This window comes from Eucyclogobius newberryi, unplaced genomic scaffold (assembly GCF_026437365.1).
Source record: "Eucyclogobius newberryi isolate DKJ021-1_F unplaced genomic scaffold, fEucNew1.0.hap1 SCAF_20, whole genome shotgun sequence".
In the NCBI taxonomy this organism is placed as follows: Eukaryota; Metazoa; Chordata; class Actinopteri; order Gobiiformes; family Gobiidae; genus Eucyclogobius; species Eucyclogobius newberryi.
The window spans coordinates 6,902,186-6,918,999 of NW_027315835.1; the positions used below are offsets into that span (position 1 = coordinate 6,902,186).

The 16,814-nt window shown below is 45.5% G+C and overlaps 1 protein-coding gene across 1 annotated transcript in view; it reads left to right on the forward strand.

The window, feature by feature from the left end:
* The first annotated feature begins 2,778 nt into the window (after positions 1-2,778).
* The window catches only part of lhpp (phospholysine phosphohistidine inorganic pyrophosphate phosphatase), a 420,402-nt gene continuing 406,366 nt past the window's right edge, over positions 2,779-16,814 (forward strand). The window contains exons 1-6 of the mRNA XM_072455741.1: positions 2,779-2,937; positions 4,002-4,189; positions 9,111-9,264; positions 11,899-11,962; positions 12,364-12,456; positions 13,221-13,312. Of these exons, the coding sequence (XP_072311842.1) occupies positions 2,807-2,937; positions 4,002-4,189; positions 9,111-9,264; positions 11,899-11,962; positions 12,364-12,456; positions 13,221-13,312 (722 nt within the window). The 5' untranslated portion in view covers positions 2,779-2,806. The remainder of the gene's footprint in view (positions 2,938-4,001; positions 4,190-9,110; positions 9,265-11,898; positions 11,963-12,363; positions 12,457-13,220; positions 13,313-16,814) is intronic.

A 16,814-nucleotide genomic window follows, 5' to 3' on the forward strand; every position in this document is an offset into this window, starting at 1 on the left:
CCCCGCGTTGGCCACGGCGCGCCGTGCTCCCCGTACGCACTCGCCGTACGCGCCGTGAGCGCAGCGCTCGCCGTGTTGTCGCCGTGAGCGCAGCGCTAGCCATGAGCACTCCCCGTGCTCCGCGCACGCACCCGCCGCCGCAATGCTCATTGCTGTGAGATTTTTTTTAGCATTTCAAAACAATTACTGCCACAACGATGTATTGAAGCTTCAAAGCAACAAAACAAAAGCTTCAACCCATTTTGAGATGATCCCTTAGTGTTATGTTGTTGTCTTTTTGATGTATATCTTCTGTTAAAGGCGCAATGGACGATTTTTCGGCAATTTGAGAACTCTGAAGTGCGCATGCGCACTCCTCCGTGCGGACTGATACAACACACACGTGCGTTTGTTTATTAGAGCGACGGATCGCATCGCATCTCTCGTCTCCCGTAGGTTTCCGTCTCTTATGAGTCAACTCAAACAGTCTTTCTCCGTCTTCATTTTGTCCCGTACACTGAGGGAACTATATTATGATGAGGTGAGCGGTAGGTGCGTTTTATGATTGATACGTGGCAGGACTAATCGGCAGTCCACGCCACGAGGAAATAAGACTCAAATTTGGGCCAAAAAAATTGTCCATTCAAACTTTAAGACATGGGTGGGATTCAGTTTAATTTCTTCTTCCCACTCCTTTTCGAGCTTGAATAAAAAACAAATTCTAGATTGCTGTTTTGTTTTGGTGACATGTATTTAACTGCACTTATTTATATTTACTGACTTGCTCGATATATTCATAATTAAAATAACCAACCATCATAGTAATAACAATAAAATATAGCCGCAAGCGGCAATGATCGGCCCTCGCTACGCCGCCGCCACGCCGCAAGAGGAGGGGGCGCTAACGCGCCCCAATTGTCCTTTTATTACGCCTACTGCTGAATCTGTGACGCTGTCACATCTTCTCCCCTTTGTTTTACCATCAAAAAGCAATTTTATTTTGAATTCTTGGCAAAATGTGCGGCTTTGCCGCACAGACACCGTGACTCTTTGAATAAAAATGTGGATAACTTTTGATGGTCCACCCCTGAAGATGAGTCTCACCAAATTTCAGGTTAATATGTCTAACGCCCTAAGAGGAGTTTGTGAAAGTCTAAAGTGTAAACATGTTCTGGCGATTTCCCCATTGGAATAACATGGAAGGTTTCGGTCATCGTTACGGCAAAGCCATAACAATTATGACATGGGTCTCATTGACTTTTTTGATGGGGATGCCAAAATTGAGTTGTGTGTCAAATTTCATATAATTTCGCAAAACTAAATATTTAACCTCCATATAAAATCTGTAGGGGGCGCTGTGGCTCCAAATTAATTTATTTCACTTCAAGTAGGTTTAGGGCAAAGAGTTTAACAACTGATTCTAATTTGACGCAATTCGGACTTTATCTGCGCAAACGGCAGAAATGTTAAATTTGGGAGATTTCTGAAATCCTTGCTACAGTTAGACCGTGAGAGGTATCAATGTAATTTGGATAACTTTTGATGTCCCACTCCTCAGTAGCATTTTCACCAAATTTCAGCTTTTTAGGGCCAACGCCCTGGGAGGAAACTCCGAAGTCATGTTTAGCCATTTTTGAAGCAATATGGCCGACATTTGGTTGGGCGGACGGCGTTGCCGTAGTAATATTTTTTACTTCTCTTGTCACCATCTACCTCTGTGCCAAATTTCATGATTCTACGATCAGATTTTTTTTGAGTCATTTCCCATCTCTCAATGCATTTTTGGTACATTTGGGGGTGCTGACGCGCCAATTTTTTTATTTTAGAAAAGGGAATTAGCCAGAATGTAGAGAGGCACGATTTTTAGAGGTGTGCAAATTTTTGTGACTTTTCGTCAATGTTCACTGGGTGAAAAATAGGGGGGTTGGTCCCGAGAAGAAGAGGAAGAAGAAGAAGAAAGAATAATATTCCGATGCGAAAACAATGTTTCCCATTTTCCAAATATCATAAACTATACATTTTCGGAAAGCGCTCGCGCTTTCCTTCCTCATGGTGTGGGTCCCTGGTCACTGACGGGTACTTTCGTTAATTTTGAGTGGGCTCCGCCCACTTTGTGTTTTTGGCCCTCTATACAGTAATAATGTTCATTTTTTGCATTACATGCTTATATGCACGGAACATGCAAGAGATGGGGAACGTATTCGTGAGCTACTTAGCGCAAATGAGTGCTTTATATGGGGATGACGAGCACTTTACATTGAGATGACGACCGCTTCGCGGTCGTCATCTCAATGTAAAGTGCTCGTTTAGTGCGCACTTTTGCACGGGCTTCGCCCGTTTACAACGGTAATGTTCCATTTTCCTAATACTAATTAGTATGCACGGGGCGTGCATGAGTGAAGGAGTGCGTTAGTGAGTGTTTGGAAGTGGGCGAGCGCTTCGCGCTCGATTTCGTGCGCACTACGTGCGCACTTTCGCAGCCGTGCTTCGCACGGCCTTACGAGATTAATAGGCCTCTCGCCAGCTTGTGGCACTCGGGCCTAAATAAATAAAATAAATAAAATAAATAAAATAAATAAAATAAATAAAATAAATAAAATTAAATTAAATTAAATAAAATTAAAAAAATTAAATAAATTAGATTAGATTAGATTAAATTAATACAATAAATACAAAGTCAGGCCTGATTGAGTGTTTATTCTGTCTTGTTTATTTCTTTGTTTTTCTTCTTCCTTTCGTTCATATTCCAACAGCTAGGTGTCGCTCGCCAAGAAACGAAACGACGGAGAAGAAGAAACCGTTCCGCGCCTGCGCAGTGGAGCCTGTCATGGCGGCGTTGGAATGGCCAATTCGTGCGCAGAGTTTAAAAGGCGTCGTTTTGGACATGTGCGGGGTTTTGTACGACAGCGGAGCCGGGGACGGAGAGGCCATCCCCGGGTCCAGAGAAGCGGTGCAGAGGTGCGGACAAAAAACAGCCACTAGTGCGCCAAAACCGCGGGAGTGTGCGCGGAAGTGCTGTTAGCCGTTAGCATTCTGTAGCTAAACAGAAGTAACAGGTGGATGCCCTATTGCACTGGTTCCTATGGCACTGGTTCCTGTGTATGTATGATGAATCAAAGTAGTTTTGTCAAAGTAAACACATCTACACATTCACCATTGTACTTTTTCTTTATTAAATATGAGATTATAATACATTTGTGTGAAGGCAAAATGCTGAATTTTAGTATTATTTACACAAATGTTGAGCTGACAATCGTTTTTCCATTTTATCTACAGATGTATTATTTACAAATGATTACAATTGTGAATCCGATCTTTGTAATGAAAATCAATTTGAAACTTAATTGTTTTTTTCTTTAAAGACACAAAACTATTGGCCCTTTTCACTTAACAGAGCGGCTAGTTCCTGTGGCCTTAAAACTGCGGCGCTCCACTTCCTGCTCCAGTCCTTATGTAGAATTAGCCGAGTCTCATTTAAATAAATAATGAATGAAGACAAAGGGAGAGTTCCAGAGTGATAATCCCCGTCACATGTTCAGAGCTTTACGTCCCGTGTAAACACTTCACCTGGAGATGTCTGTATGTTTATCAAAGTAAGAGCTTTTGCCGCTAAACTAATGCTAACACACAATAAACGTGATCGGTAATGTTTAAATCAACCGCACAAACTCGTGTCACGCCCTCAAATTTCAGTTCCAAACCAGATCTGTCCACACACACTGCACGTTCTCTCTCTGCTACCCGTGTCATTTACGTGGACTTTGGCTCTTGTTTATAGTCTGGTTGCTAGGTAACGGCCGTGGAATCACCTTCTACCTGTGTCATATTTGCGCTCACGTCCAACCAGGAAGTACAATTATAAACTTGACACAAACGGGCCAAACGTCAAGTAAAATCGGAAGTATAACCGGTGAGACGTGCGTAAACTGTCGTATGAGCGTTAGCGTGGGGCGAAACGTCTCCGGATGTGTGACGCCATGGTCCCGCGCTCTTGTGACGTCCGTCGTTTTCCCCCTTCCCAGGCTGAAACGCTCCGATCTGCAGCTGCGCTTCTGCACCAACGAGACACAGGCGTCCCGCGAGCACTTCGTGGCCAAACTCCGCCGACTGGGCTTCGACATCTCCGTGAGCGAAGTGTTCTCTCCGGCACCGGCGGCCGTGTCCGTGCTGAGGGCCAGAGCGCTGCGGCCCCACCTGCTGGTCTGCGACGGTACTGCACGTCACGAGGGCGGGCGGGGGAAACGTCATTATGTCATGTTATTGTCATGTTATTGGTTTCAGATTTGAGTCAATAATACGCTTTGTTCATAAATAGCCTCAGTCCACAAGCGTTCGATCGCCATAATTCAACATTTATTTGGTTGATAATGTATTTTAAAAGAGGTGACACTACAGGAAAACTTGATTATTAATTCATTTGTTTTTGTTTTTTTTGGTTAGTTTTCATGTCAATCAGGCTTTTAGATAGAGACCCGTCTTCCCGTATTTTGGACGGGGTATTTCAAAATATGGACGGCCATTTTATTAATAAATCTTAGAATAAAAAGGAATATTATCATTAAATCAGGCCGGGAAGCGTTTGACAACAGTCCGCCATTACAGTTTACTGTTTTCAAGTGAAAATGTGCATGCTGCGCGCTGATTGGTTGACAAAATTTGTGTGCTTGGCTCTGATTGGCTGCCGAGCCGTGGTCCGGAGAATGCTGAAGCTACTCGTTTTTTCGCCTAGTCGGCCTCCGTACCCCCAGTACACAAAATAATTTGGACGGGGTGTTTTCAATCTAAAAGCCTGGACTCAATATATAAGATTTCACATGGAAACAACAAAACACTGTCCAATCTTTACCTAAATATTTATTATTGTTTCAACTTCATCCAGAAAATCTCATAGAATTATAATGTATACACTCCTTTTCAGCACTATCTTGTTTACTTAAATACTAAATAAAATATGCCAAATCCTCTCAGTTAATTAGTCATAATCAAAATGTCAAGAGCAGAAAACTATCATTATCATCTTTGTTGAAGCCAAGTTTAAGTTAGAGCTAGAAGATCTGTTATAATCACTAATGAATTCAATAACTAGAAGTGATTTGGAGGAAATTTACCTAATGTTTAGCAGTCCACATTTTAAATGCTTAGGCTGAGCAAGATAATATCTTGCTATCTTGTCTGTTTGCCGTTAGCCGACTGAAGAAAAAAAATCTGCATTTTGTATGTATGTATTTTGTAAAAAAACGCTGATATTCGCCGACTCACTGACCGGTCTTTCCTAAAGCGCCGTGTAGAATAATTTTATAGCGCTGGGAAACCTTTCATCTTTCATCCCAAGGAACAAATAACGCATTGCGCAACGCGTGTGCGCCTTCATTTTCGGTCCTCCATATGCGTCTGTAACAAAACAGATCATGCAGGAGGGAATCAATATTGCAAGTTGGTTTGCGTCTGTCAGCGCCACTGGTGTTGCCACCGCTCATAACATTTTGCATCAGGGTGTGGCTTACTTTAAATTTGACTTCAGCATCATCACACCAAACATGGCGGCGCCCGTGTCCCCCGCATGTTCCCCCCTGCTCGCATTTGTTACCAAAATAAAGGATAACGACGTACAAAAGGTTGATTGAAATATCTTAAAATCTGGAGATTTAGTCTCCTGATTGGGTTGATCGAGACGTTTTCTGTCATTGACTGTTGAAGCCTGACCCCTGGACTGTTGAAGCCTGACCCCTGGACTGTTGAAGCCTGACCCCTGGACTGTTGAAGCCTGACCCCTGGACTGTTGAAGCCTGACCCCTGGACTGTTGAAGCCCGACCCCTGGACTGTTGAAGCCTGACCCCTGGACTGTTGAAGCCTGACCCCTGGACTGTTGAAGCCTGACCCCCTGGCGGTCACTACGAGTCAAAAAATGGCAAAATCTTGATTTTTTTTTTTTTTTGCCTTCAAAGTAAAAAAAAAAAAGAATTTACCGACCGGCCCACTTGAAAAATGTTGGGTCGGGTTACAGCAAACATACAATTTATTTGGGGTAGCCTTATTAATATTTTGTTTGATCAAAGCCGAGACTTGAACCCAAAACCCTCTCACAGGAGGTCACCATGAACAGCATTCAAATAAACCTTCAGACATTTCAAAAGAACTGAAACAATAAAGAGAAGAACTTTGTACTTTCAGTCCAAAATGGAGTCAAAAGTTTCCACAGTTACATTTGACTGAAGTTCAGAACTTTTATTCTTGTTTTAGTCACTTTGACCTCTGAAAGTCTAAACGGCAGTGAGGACCAGAGGAGCAGAGTTTGAACCTCCAAAATTGTTACAGGGACTGAAATATGGAAACAGTTTCTCTCTGAAGTAGCAGCCGCTGAAGGAGAAGAGAAGATCTGCAGAATCTGCATCATAAAAGGAGACCAGACACTCACCATAGTCCACAAACACCCCGACCTTCTGAGGAGCTCGCTGCAGAGACAGAAGGACAGAAGGATCTGTACAAGCTTTGTACTCATCTTCAATTCTCAACCAGATGCACCAGAATCCATCTTCAGGACACAGAGTGATCCTTCCCTTCCTGTTGATAGACTCTTGGGCCACTCTTAAAATCCAGGATATTTTCCCTTTGACCTGAACCTCAAAGTAAAACCTGCCTGAGGAGAAACTCTGCTTTCCTTGAACAGAAAACTTAGAATCAAACCTCAGAGGAGAATCTGGGAGCTCCTTCCACACATCTCCACAATGAACCTGTTTGAGATCTTCAGACAGAACGAGCTCAGGTTGAGCAGTGTCTGGATCCAGAGTGACGTCCACCACAAACTGCTGCACTCTCAGTAGTTCTAATCCTGAAGGGTTAAAGTCTTCAGGGAGATGTTTCTCCAGCTCAGACAGAGCCCGGGTTGCACTGCCCTCACACGTCTCCGGCTCAAAGCTCACACTGCTCCACTCCTTCAGTCCAGCAGGGGGCGTGAGTGCAGGGCAGCGCTGTAGAAAGTGGAGGGGGTCTTGAGAGCGTGAGAGCCGCTCCGCCTCAGTGCTGCTCTTCTCCAGCTCACAGATCTCCTGTTCCAGCTGCTGCACCAGCTCCTGGGCTCGTTTGTGGCTCCGGCTCTGTTTCTCCTGCAGCTTTTTATTTTTATTTATCTATTTTATTTTATTTCCCCCCCTCCATTCCATTCCCTATTAAAGGTGCCATAACATGCTTTTTTCACGTTTCGTAGTCTATCCTAAGTATAATTGATAATAATAAGGGTTGTGCAACACCCTTAACATAATAGTTAAGAAATATCACCCAGACCTTGGACCCCCTCACCAACCCGGAAATGCAGACGGCTTGGTTTGATATTCGCCCCCACCCTTGCGAAGAGCGATCTGGCCCCCCCGCCCAACCCGTGACGTAGTCTCAGAGCGCGTGTGTGCCCCGCCCACCCGTGACGTAGCCCCACAGCTGTCTGCTCCGCGCTGCGCAGCTCCGCGCGAATGAGTGAGAAACGATAGAACTTCAGATCAACACTACTTTGAGCCTAAATAAATCTGGTGTTTATTCTACAGCGTGCGCAGAACAGATATATATATATATATATATATATATATATATATATATATATATATATATATAGTCTTATGTCCATCGCGCTCTTATTTCCTGGTTTTTCGGTATCGGATAGAACTTCTCTCCGTTTATTTTCCCGGTTGCTGCATCAAGTGCCACATAAACCTTCACCATTGTGATAATAGTAAAGAGTGCGATATCATTAATGAAGTTTTGGGCCTCTTTGAGCCGTGTTTCGTCGTAAATCAAGGGAGGCGGGAGGGGAGGGGGGGAGGGGGGTGGAGAGGGGGGATAATGACGCGTGCCTGTGGTTATGACGCGGTCTTGCCCCACCGCCCGTCAGTTTGGAGATTGGAGGAAAGGAGATAGTCTGTAATATAGCTAAACACTGCGGGAATCAAACAAAAAAACACTCTGGGTACATATATGAAGCACAAATAGCAATGTAAGAAGGTTAAAAGCTCTGAAAAGTCGATTTTGCATGTTATGGGACCTTTAAGATAGGAGAGGAGTTTTTGTTAATAAGAGTTTTTTGTTTTTGTTCATAAGAGTTCTATTAAGAGTGTGTTTTTTAAAATCCCTATAATCTGTCCTTTCCTCCTGTTTCTACTGCGTTGTAACAACGAAATTTCCCCTTGTGTGGATATTAAAGGATTATCTTATCTCATCTTATCTTACATTGCCCCGAAAATTAGACCGGGCATTTCCGAGGACACGTGAACGCAACACGAACGCAGCGGCCAATCAGATGCCCGCTTTCATCGCTATTACATCACGGAGACCGCTCGGCCAATGAGAAGCGTGTCTGTCAAAACGAAACTTAAGCGATGAAAATGCCCCGAATATGGCCAAATGACTTGTTAAATCTTGATTTTTTTCGAGGAGGGGCACGGCGGGCCCCCTCCTATTTCAAACCGCGGGCCCGCCAGAGATTCAACTGCTTGAGGGCCCCGGGCCCCCGTCTATTTTGCAGCCTGCTGACTCTCCAAAAGTAGACTTACTTCACTCTGACTCTCGTTTAGAGCCTGTTTTTTGCCCATTCAAGCTCTTTTGTTCAGAGGAATCTTCCTGCAGCTTTAGCAATGATCCTGATCCTTTCAGTTCTTTTGAGTTTGAGCCGCTCAGTTTATAACATCCACCAATAGGACGCGGTATTTTAAAATGTGGACGGCCATTTTATTATTAAATCTTAGAAAAAAAAGGAATATTATCATTAAATCGGGCCGGGAAGCGTTTGACGATAGACCATTACAGTTTACTGTTAACAAGTAATAATATAATCAAATATAATATATAATATAATAATCAAATATGCAGCAGAAATTACAGTTCAGCCATGCGAAAAAACGGCTTTATTTTTATATGAACGCATTCCAGGATGAAAAACGTGTAATGCATTTCTTTTTTTTAACATTTATGACACAAGACTTTTCAAATTGACATTTTTATTTCCACGATTTGTCGCTGTTCACCTGCAGCGTCGCGTCGTGATATTAACATTTTTGAAAAGTTTACGTGGATTCTACTGGGCGAGCTTTGAAGTTGGCGGGACCGTTGGAAGTGGGCGGGACCGTTGAGCGTTGTCTGTTTCCAGGACTTCTGCCCGAGTTCGAGGGCGTCGACCAGAGCGATCCCAACTGCGTTGTTATCGGCGACGCAGCGGAGAAGTTCTCGTACCAGAACCTGAACGAGGCCTTCAGGGTCCTGATGGGGCTGGACCGACCACTGCTCTTCTCTCTGGGACAAGGGTGTGTGTGTGTGTGTAAAATATATCTGTAAATAGAATGAAAAACTAACATTTCTGTGCATATTTTTTCCAGTAAAACCCCAATCAGAATCTGCCACTGAACAAACAAATGCTGTAAAATACAACGTTAAATGTGTCGCTCTGATGTCACTGATGTCGCTCTGATGTCACTCTGATGTCACTCTGATGTCGCTCTGATGTCGCTCTGATGTCACTCTGATGTCGCTCTGATGTCACTCTGATGTCGCTCTGATGTCACTGATGTCGCTCTGATGTCGCTCTGATGTCACTCTGATGTCACACAGCTCTGATGTCACTGATGTCGCTCTGATGTCGCTCTGATGTCACTCTGATGTCACACAGCTCTGATGTCGCTCTGATGTCACTCTGATGTCGCTCTGATGTCGCTCTGATGTCACTCTGATGTCACTCTGATGTCGCTCTGATGTCACTCTGATGTCGCTCTGATGTCACTCTGTCGCTCTGATGTCACACTGATGTCGCTCTGATGTCGCTCTGATGTCGCTCTGATGTCGCTCTGATGTCACTCTGATGTCGCTCTGATGTCACTCTGATGTCGCTCTGATGTCACTCTGATGTCGCTCTGATGTCACTGATGTCGCTCTGATGTCGCTCTGATGTCGCTCTGATGTCACTCTGATGTCGCTCTGATGTCGCTCTGATGTCACTCTGATGTCACACAGCTCTGATGTCGCTCTGATGTCACTCTGATGTCGCTCTGATGTCACTCTGATGTCACACAGCTCTGATGTCACTGATGTCGCTCTGATGTCGCTATGATGTCGCTCTGATGTCGCTCTGATGTCACTGATGTCGCTCTGATGTCGCTCTGATGTCACTCTGATGTCACACAGCTCTGATGTCACTGATGTCGCTCTGATGTCGCTCTGATGTCACTCTGATGTCACACAGCTCTGATGTCACTGATGTCGCTCCGATGTCGCTCTGATGTCACTCTGATGTCACACAGCTCTGATGTCGCTCTGATGTCATTCTGATGTCATTCTGATGTCGCTCTGACGTCGCTCTGATGTCATTCTGACGTCGCTCTGACGTCGCTCTGATGTCGCTCTGATGTCACACAGCTCTGATGTCACTGATGTCGCTCTGATGTCGCTCTGATGTCGCTCTGATGTCACACAGCTCTGATGTCACTGATGTCGCTCTGATGTCGCTCTGATGTCGCTCTGATGTTGCTCTGATGTCGCTCTGATGTCGCTCTGTTGTCGTTCTGATGTCACTGATGTCGCTCTGATGTCGCTCTGATGTTGCTCTGATGTCGCTCTGTTGTCGTTCTGATGTCGCTCTGATGTCACTGATGTCGCTCTGATGTCGCTCTGATGTCACTCTGATGTCACACAGCTCTGATGTCACTGATGTCGCTCTGATGTCGCTCTGATGTCACTCTGATGTCACTCTGATGTCACACAGCTCTGATGTCGCTCTGATGTCATTCTGATGTCATTCTGATGTCATTCTGATGTCGCTCTGACGTCGCTCTGATGTCGCTCTGATGTCACACAGCTCTGATGTCACTGATGTCGCTCTGATGTCGCTCTGATGTCGCTCTGATGTCACACAGCTCTGATGTCACTGATGTCGCTCTGATGTCGCTCTGATGTCGCTCTGATGTCGCTCTGATGTCGCTCTGATGTCACTGATGTCGCTCTGATGTTGCTCTGATGTCGCTCTGTTGTCGTTCTGATGTCACTCTGATGTCGCTCTGATGTCGCTCTGATGTCACTGATGTCGCTCTGATGTCGCTCTGATGTTGCTCTGATGTCGCTCTGTTGTCGTTCTGATGTCGCTCTGATGTCACACAGCTCTGATGTCACTGATGTCGCTCTGATGTCGCTCTGATGTCGCTCTGATGTCGCTCTGATGTCACTCTGATGTCACTCTGATGTTGCTCTGATGTCGCTCTGTTGTCGTTCTGATGTCACTCTGATGTCACACAGCTCTGATGTCGCTCTGATGTCGCTCTGATGTCAAACAGCTCTGATGTCGCTCTGATGTCACTCTGATGTCGCTCTGATGTCACACAGCTCTGATGTCGCTCTGATGTCACTCTGATGTCACACAGCTCTTATGTCGTTCTGATGTCACTCTGATGTCACACAGCTCTGATGTCGCTCTGATGTCGCTCTGATGTCGCTCTGATGTCGCTCTGATGTCGCTCTGATGTCGCTCTGATGTCACTCTGATGTCACACAGCTCTGATGTCGCTCTGATGTCACACAGCTCTGATGTCGCTCTGATGTCGCTCTGATGTCGCTCTGATGTCACTCTGATGTCACACAGCTCTGATGTCACTGATGTCGCTCTGACGCCGCTCTGACGTCGCTCAGCTCTGGCGTCGCTCGCTCTGGCGTCGCTCAGCTCTGATGTCACACAGCTCTGATGTCGCTCTGATGTCGCTCTGACGTCGCTCTGACGTCGCTCTGACGTCGCTCAGCTCTGGCGTCGCTCGCTCTGGCGTCGCTCAGCTCTGATGTCATTGACGTGTGTTTGAGTGCTTTTTATTCCACAAAACCGCCTGGATTATCTTATTTTGTGACATGGTGTTTTACTTCCTATACTCACATTATTATTGACATGTGTTTTGTTCTTGCAGGAGATATTACAAAGAGACAGACGGGCTCAAACTGGACGTGGGCGTTTACACGAAGGCGCTGGAGGTAAATCCACAAACGTTTTCCCTGATCGTAGGTTTAGCGCTCCGGCTAGCATACGGCGCATCGAAGCTAATGCTAACGTTTATGAATATGCATAAACGTCACAAACTCAGCCGGAGCACGTTTAGCTTCACTCATAGTTTGATAGGGTCCTCTCCCCTCCGAGCCTCAGAAACACTCCGTTCTGAATCTCCTCGATCTGTGATGTCATACTCTACCTGTGACGTGGCTCTGAGACTCTTCTGCCGTTTTTAACTCCGCGAATCATCTCCAGACTCGCTCCGAGCGTTTCTCTCTTATCTAATCGCGATCAGGACAACGACGTGGCTAGCTTTTGTCTATTTCCCCAGCGGTATTTCCCTCTGCTGCCAGTAGAGGGAGCGCTAACACTGGTTTCCCCGCAGTACGCCTGTGACGTGAAGGCGGAGGTGATCGGGAAGCCGTCGCAGGCCTTCTTCCGGAGCGTCCTCGGAGACATGGGAATCCAGCCGCAACAGGTAAAGCTGCGAAATACCGTATTTTCCGGAGTATAAGCCAAAAAATGCATAATAAAGAAGAAAAAACATATATAAGTCGCACTGGAGTATAAGTCGCATTTTTGGGGTAAATGTATTTGATCAAATCCAAGACCAAGAACAGACATTTGATCTGTAAATGCAGTTTAAAATAATAACAGATGAGAAAACATGGTGAATAGGTGCACGTATGCTAACGCTAACACCCCAAATCACTAAATCCATTGAATTCTTCTTCCTTTGTGTCACTTCTAAACAACTCCACAAACTCCAGAGGAAGAGGAAGATTCTTCTTCTGCGTCGCTTAGAGCCTAGAGCGCCCTCCTGTGGTTGCCAGTGTGAAATAAATAATTATTGGAGTATAAGTCGCACCCCGGCCAAAACTATGAAAAAAAGGTGCGACTTATACGGTATTCACTCTTAACGGCCAGAACGACTCCGTCGTGGAAGCCGTCCGTCTTGTAGCTTAGACTTTTACCAACGCGTCGCACAGTGTCGGAAATTGTCTAAATATGGCAAAAATATCAAAATAGAAGCTTAACAGAGACGAAACTGAGGCCAAATCGAGGCTAGTTTAGACTAAACACGGAACATTATGACAAAAAAATAAAAGTTTTCCCTTTAAAAACTGCACATTTATGTCAGATTGCGATATCGATGCTTTTTACGTGCGGTTCCTGCTCTAACCTGGACAGTTGACGCGCTTGTCATGTCTTCACTCCAGGTTTTTGTGTCTCGATTCCCAGGCGCTGATGATCGGGGACGACCTGGTGAGCGACGTGGGCGGAGCTCAGAGCTGCGGCATGATGGGAGTTCAGGTCCGCACCGGGAAATACAGGTACAGTTTGAATCCGTGGCCGCGATTGGACGCGTTTTTAAGGTTGGACTGTGGAGACTGAGGGATCCTGGAGGTGGTTTGCACGTTTGGCCACTAGACGGCGCCACTAAAACACTATAATATTTCTATTAAAGCAGTTCTTCTGCCCTGGAAACACCTTCAAATGTCTCTGATGTCGTGTGTGTGTGTGTGTGTGTGTGTGTCGCGTGTGGGTGTCGTGTGTGTGTCGTGTGTGTGTGTGTGCGCGTGTTGTGTGTGCGTGTGGGTGTCGTGTGTGTGTGTGTCGTGTTTTTGCGTGTCGTGTGTGCGTGTCGTGTGTGCGTGTCGTTTGTGCGTGTCGTTTGTGCGTGTCGTTTGTGTGTCGTGTGCGTGTCGTGTGTGTGTCATATGTGTGTGTGTGCGTGTCGTTTGTGTGTCGTGTGTGTGTGTGTGTGTCGTCACTTAAAGATAAAGTGTCCACAAAAGCAGGAAGTCTGAGTTTGTTTAAGTTTCAGACCAATAAAACATAAAGTGTGGGATTTTTGATAAACATTATAAAACTCTGTCCTGTCGGTCCAGTCTGACACAGAAAAGAACCAGGACTAAACCAGGTCTAAACCAGGACTAAACCAGGTCTAAACCAGGTCTAAACCAGGACTAAACCAGGTCTAAACCAGGACTAAACCAGGTCTAAACCAGGACTAAACCAGGACTAAACCAGGACTAAACCAGGTCTGAACCGGGTCTAAACCGGGACTAAACCAGGACTAAACCAGGACTAAACCAGGACTAAACCAGGACTAAACCAGGTCTAAACCAGGACTAAACCAGGTCTAAACCAGGACTAAACCGGGTCTAAACCGGGTCTGAACCGGGACTAAACCGGGACTAAACCAGGACTAAACCAGGTCTAAACCAGGTCTAAACCAGGACTAAACCAGGTCTAAACCAGGACTAAACCAGGACTAAACCAGGACTAAACCAGGTCTAAACCAGGACTAAACCGGGACTAAACCGGGTCTGAACCGGGACTAAACCAGGACTAAACCAGGTCTAAACCAGGTCTAAACCAGGTCTAAACCAGGACTAAACCAGGACTAAACCAGGACTAAACCAGGTCTAAACCAGGACTAAACCAGGACTAAACCGGGTCTAAACCAGGACTAAACCAGGACTAAACCAGGTCTAAACCAGGTCTAAACCGGGTCTAAACCAGGACTAAACCAGGTCTAAACCAGGTCTAGACCAGGACTAAACCGGGACTAAACCAGGACTAAACCGGGTCTAAACCAGGACTAAACCAGGTCTAAACCAGGTCTAGACCAGGACTAAACCAGGACTAAACCAGGTCTAAACCAGGACTAAACCAGGTCTAAACCAGGTCTAGACCAGGACTAAACCAGGACTAAACCGGGTCTAAACCAGGCCATTTCGGGGTCAGTAGAAGCAGATGTTACACAGATTTGAAGTCTGAACAGGAAGTGCAGAAATATAAATAAAGGATGAGCAGATTCACATGTTTGACATGTTTCCAGAGCCACTCGTCTTTAGACCTCGTCTTAATAGATTTACCACAATTATCTTACTCTAAATTGTATTTTGATAGATTCCTGCATGTTTGAGTAAATCTTGTATTGTCCTGCAACTGAGGCTTGAGTGCTCAGGAAATTCAGCTTTCACCTACCCCTTATCCCCGCCCACACCTCTGTGCTTGTACTGTAAAAATAATCTCCTTGATATTTGAGGGGGGGTGGGACGGCGTCGCACTGGCATCCAGGCACATGAGGAGCAGCTCATCTAGTGTAGAGAGAGTTCATCCAGGCACATGAGGAGCAGCTCATCTAGTGTAGAGAGAGTTCATCCAGGCACATGAGGAGCAGCTCATCTAGTGTAGAGAGAGTTCATCCAGGCACATGAGGAGCAGCTCATCTAGTGTAGAGAGAGTTCATCCAGGCACATGAGGAGCAGCTCATCTAGTGTAGAGAGAGTTCATCCAGGCACATGAGGAGCAGCTCATCTAGTGTAGAGAGAGTTCATCCAGGCACATGAGGAGCAGCTCATCTAGTGTAGAGAGAGTTCATCCAGGCACATGAGGAGCAGCTCATCTAGTGTAGAGAGAGTTCATCCAGGCACATGAGGAGCAGCTCATCTAGTGTAGAGAGAGTTCATCCAGGTACATGAGGAGCAGCTCATCTAGTGTAGAGAGAGTTCATCCAGGCACATGAGGAGCAGCTCATCTAGTGTAGAGAGAGTTCATCCAGGCACATGAGGAGCAGCTCATCTAGTGTAGAGAGAGTTCATCCAGGCACATGAGGAGCAGCTCATCTAGTGTAGAGAGAGTTAATCCAGGCACATGAGGAGCAGCTCATCTAGTGTAGAGAGAGTTCATCCAGGCACATGAGGAGCAGCTCATCTAGTGTAGAGAGAGTTCATCCAGGCACATGAGGAGCAGCTCATCTAGTGTAGAGAGAGTTCATCCAGGCACATGAGGAGCAGCATTTTCATTTGCTGAGGAGTGGGACATCATATTACATTGACACCTGTCACAGTCTCTGTGCGGCGAAGCCACAAACTGTAGAATTGCTAGAATTTCAGAAATTTCCCGAATTTTAAATTCGTTGCCGTTTGCGCAGATAAAGTCCGAATTGCGTCAAATTGGAATCAGTTGTTAAACTCTTTGCCCTAAACCTACTTGAAGTGAAATTAATTAATTTGGCGTGACAGCGCCCCCTACAGAGTGAAATAAAATTTTATATGGAGGGTAAAATGTTTAGTTTTGCAAAATTTGGCACAAAATTAAATTTTGGCATCCGGTTCAAAAAAGTCAATGAGAGCCATGTCATATTTGTTACAGCGTAGCCGAAGCGATGACAGAAACCTCCCATGTTATTCCAATGGGGAAATCGCCAGATCTCTGAATGTGAACATCGTACTTTTACGAACTCCTCCAAGGGCGTTTGCCCAATTAACCTAACATTTGGTGTGACTCATCTTCAGGGCTGGGCCATCAAAGTTATCAGAATGTTCGTTCTAAGGGATCATCTCAAAATGGGTTGAAGCTGAAAAGAGTTAAATTTTTTCGTCTCTCTCTGGACCCCCTCCCCCCCCAAAAGACTTTGTCTGGCTTCACATCAAATTTTACGCGTTGATAAAACGATAGTAGCTTGATAGACCCTGCTCACCTCTAGTGAACATCCCTGAACATCCTTTGGAAAGTTTATATTTAGAAATTATGAACTCTCCAAATAATGTCACCTGTCGCGCATGTTTACTTAATCCACATGGTCCACGGGCCCTAGGGGCCCTACGACACATCCCATTCAACCCAAACTGTGAGATGACCACATTGAGACAGTCTCAAGAGGATGAGAGAGTGAGAAACTCATGTTGCTTGTCAAAACCTGTTATTGTCAATTGCCTGAGTTTAGACCTTACACCGTACTACAGGCGCTTTTGTCTCAGTGAGAATCTCACGTCTTCTGTGATTGGCCGAAACCTCATGCGGGTTTGTTTTGTTTCCTTC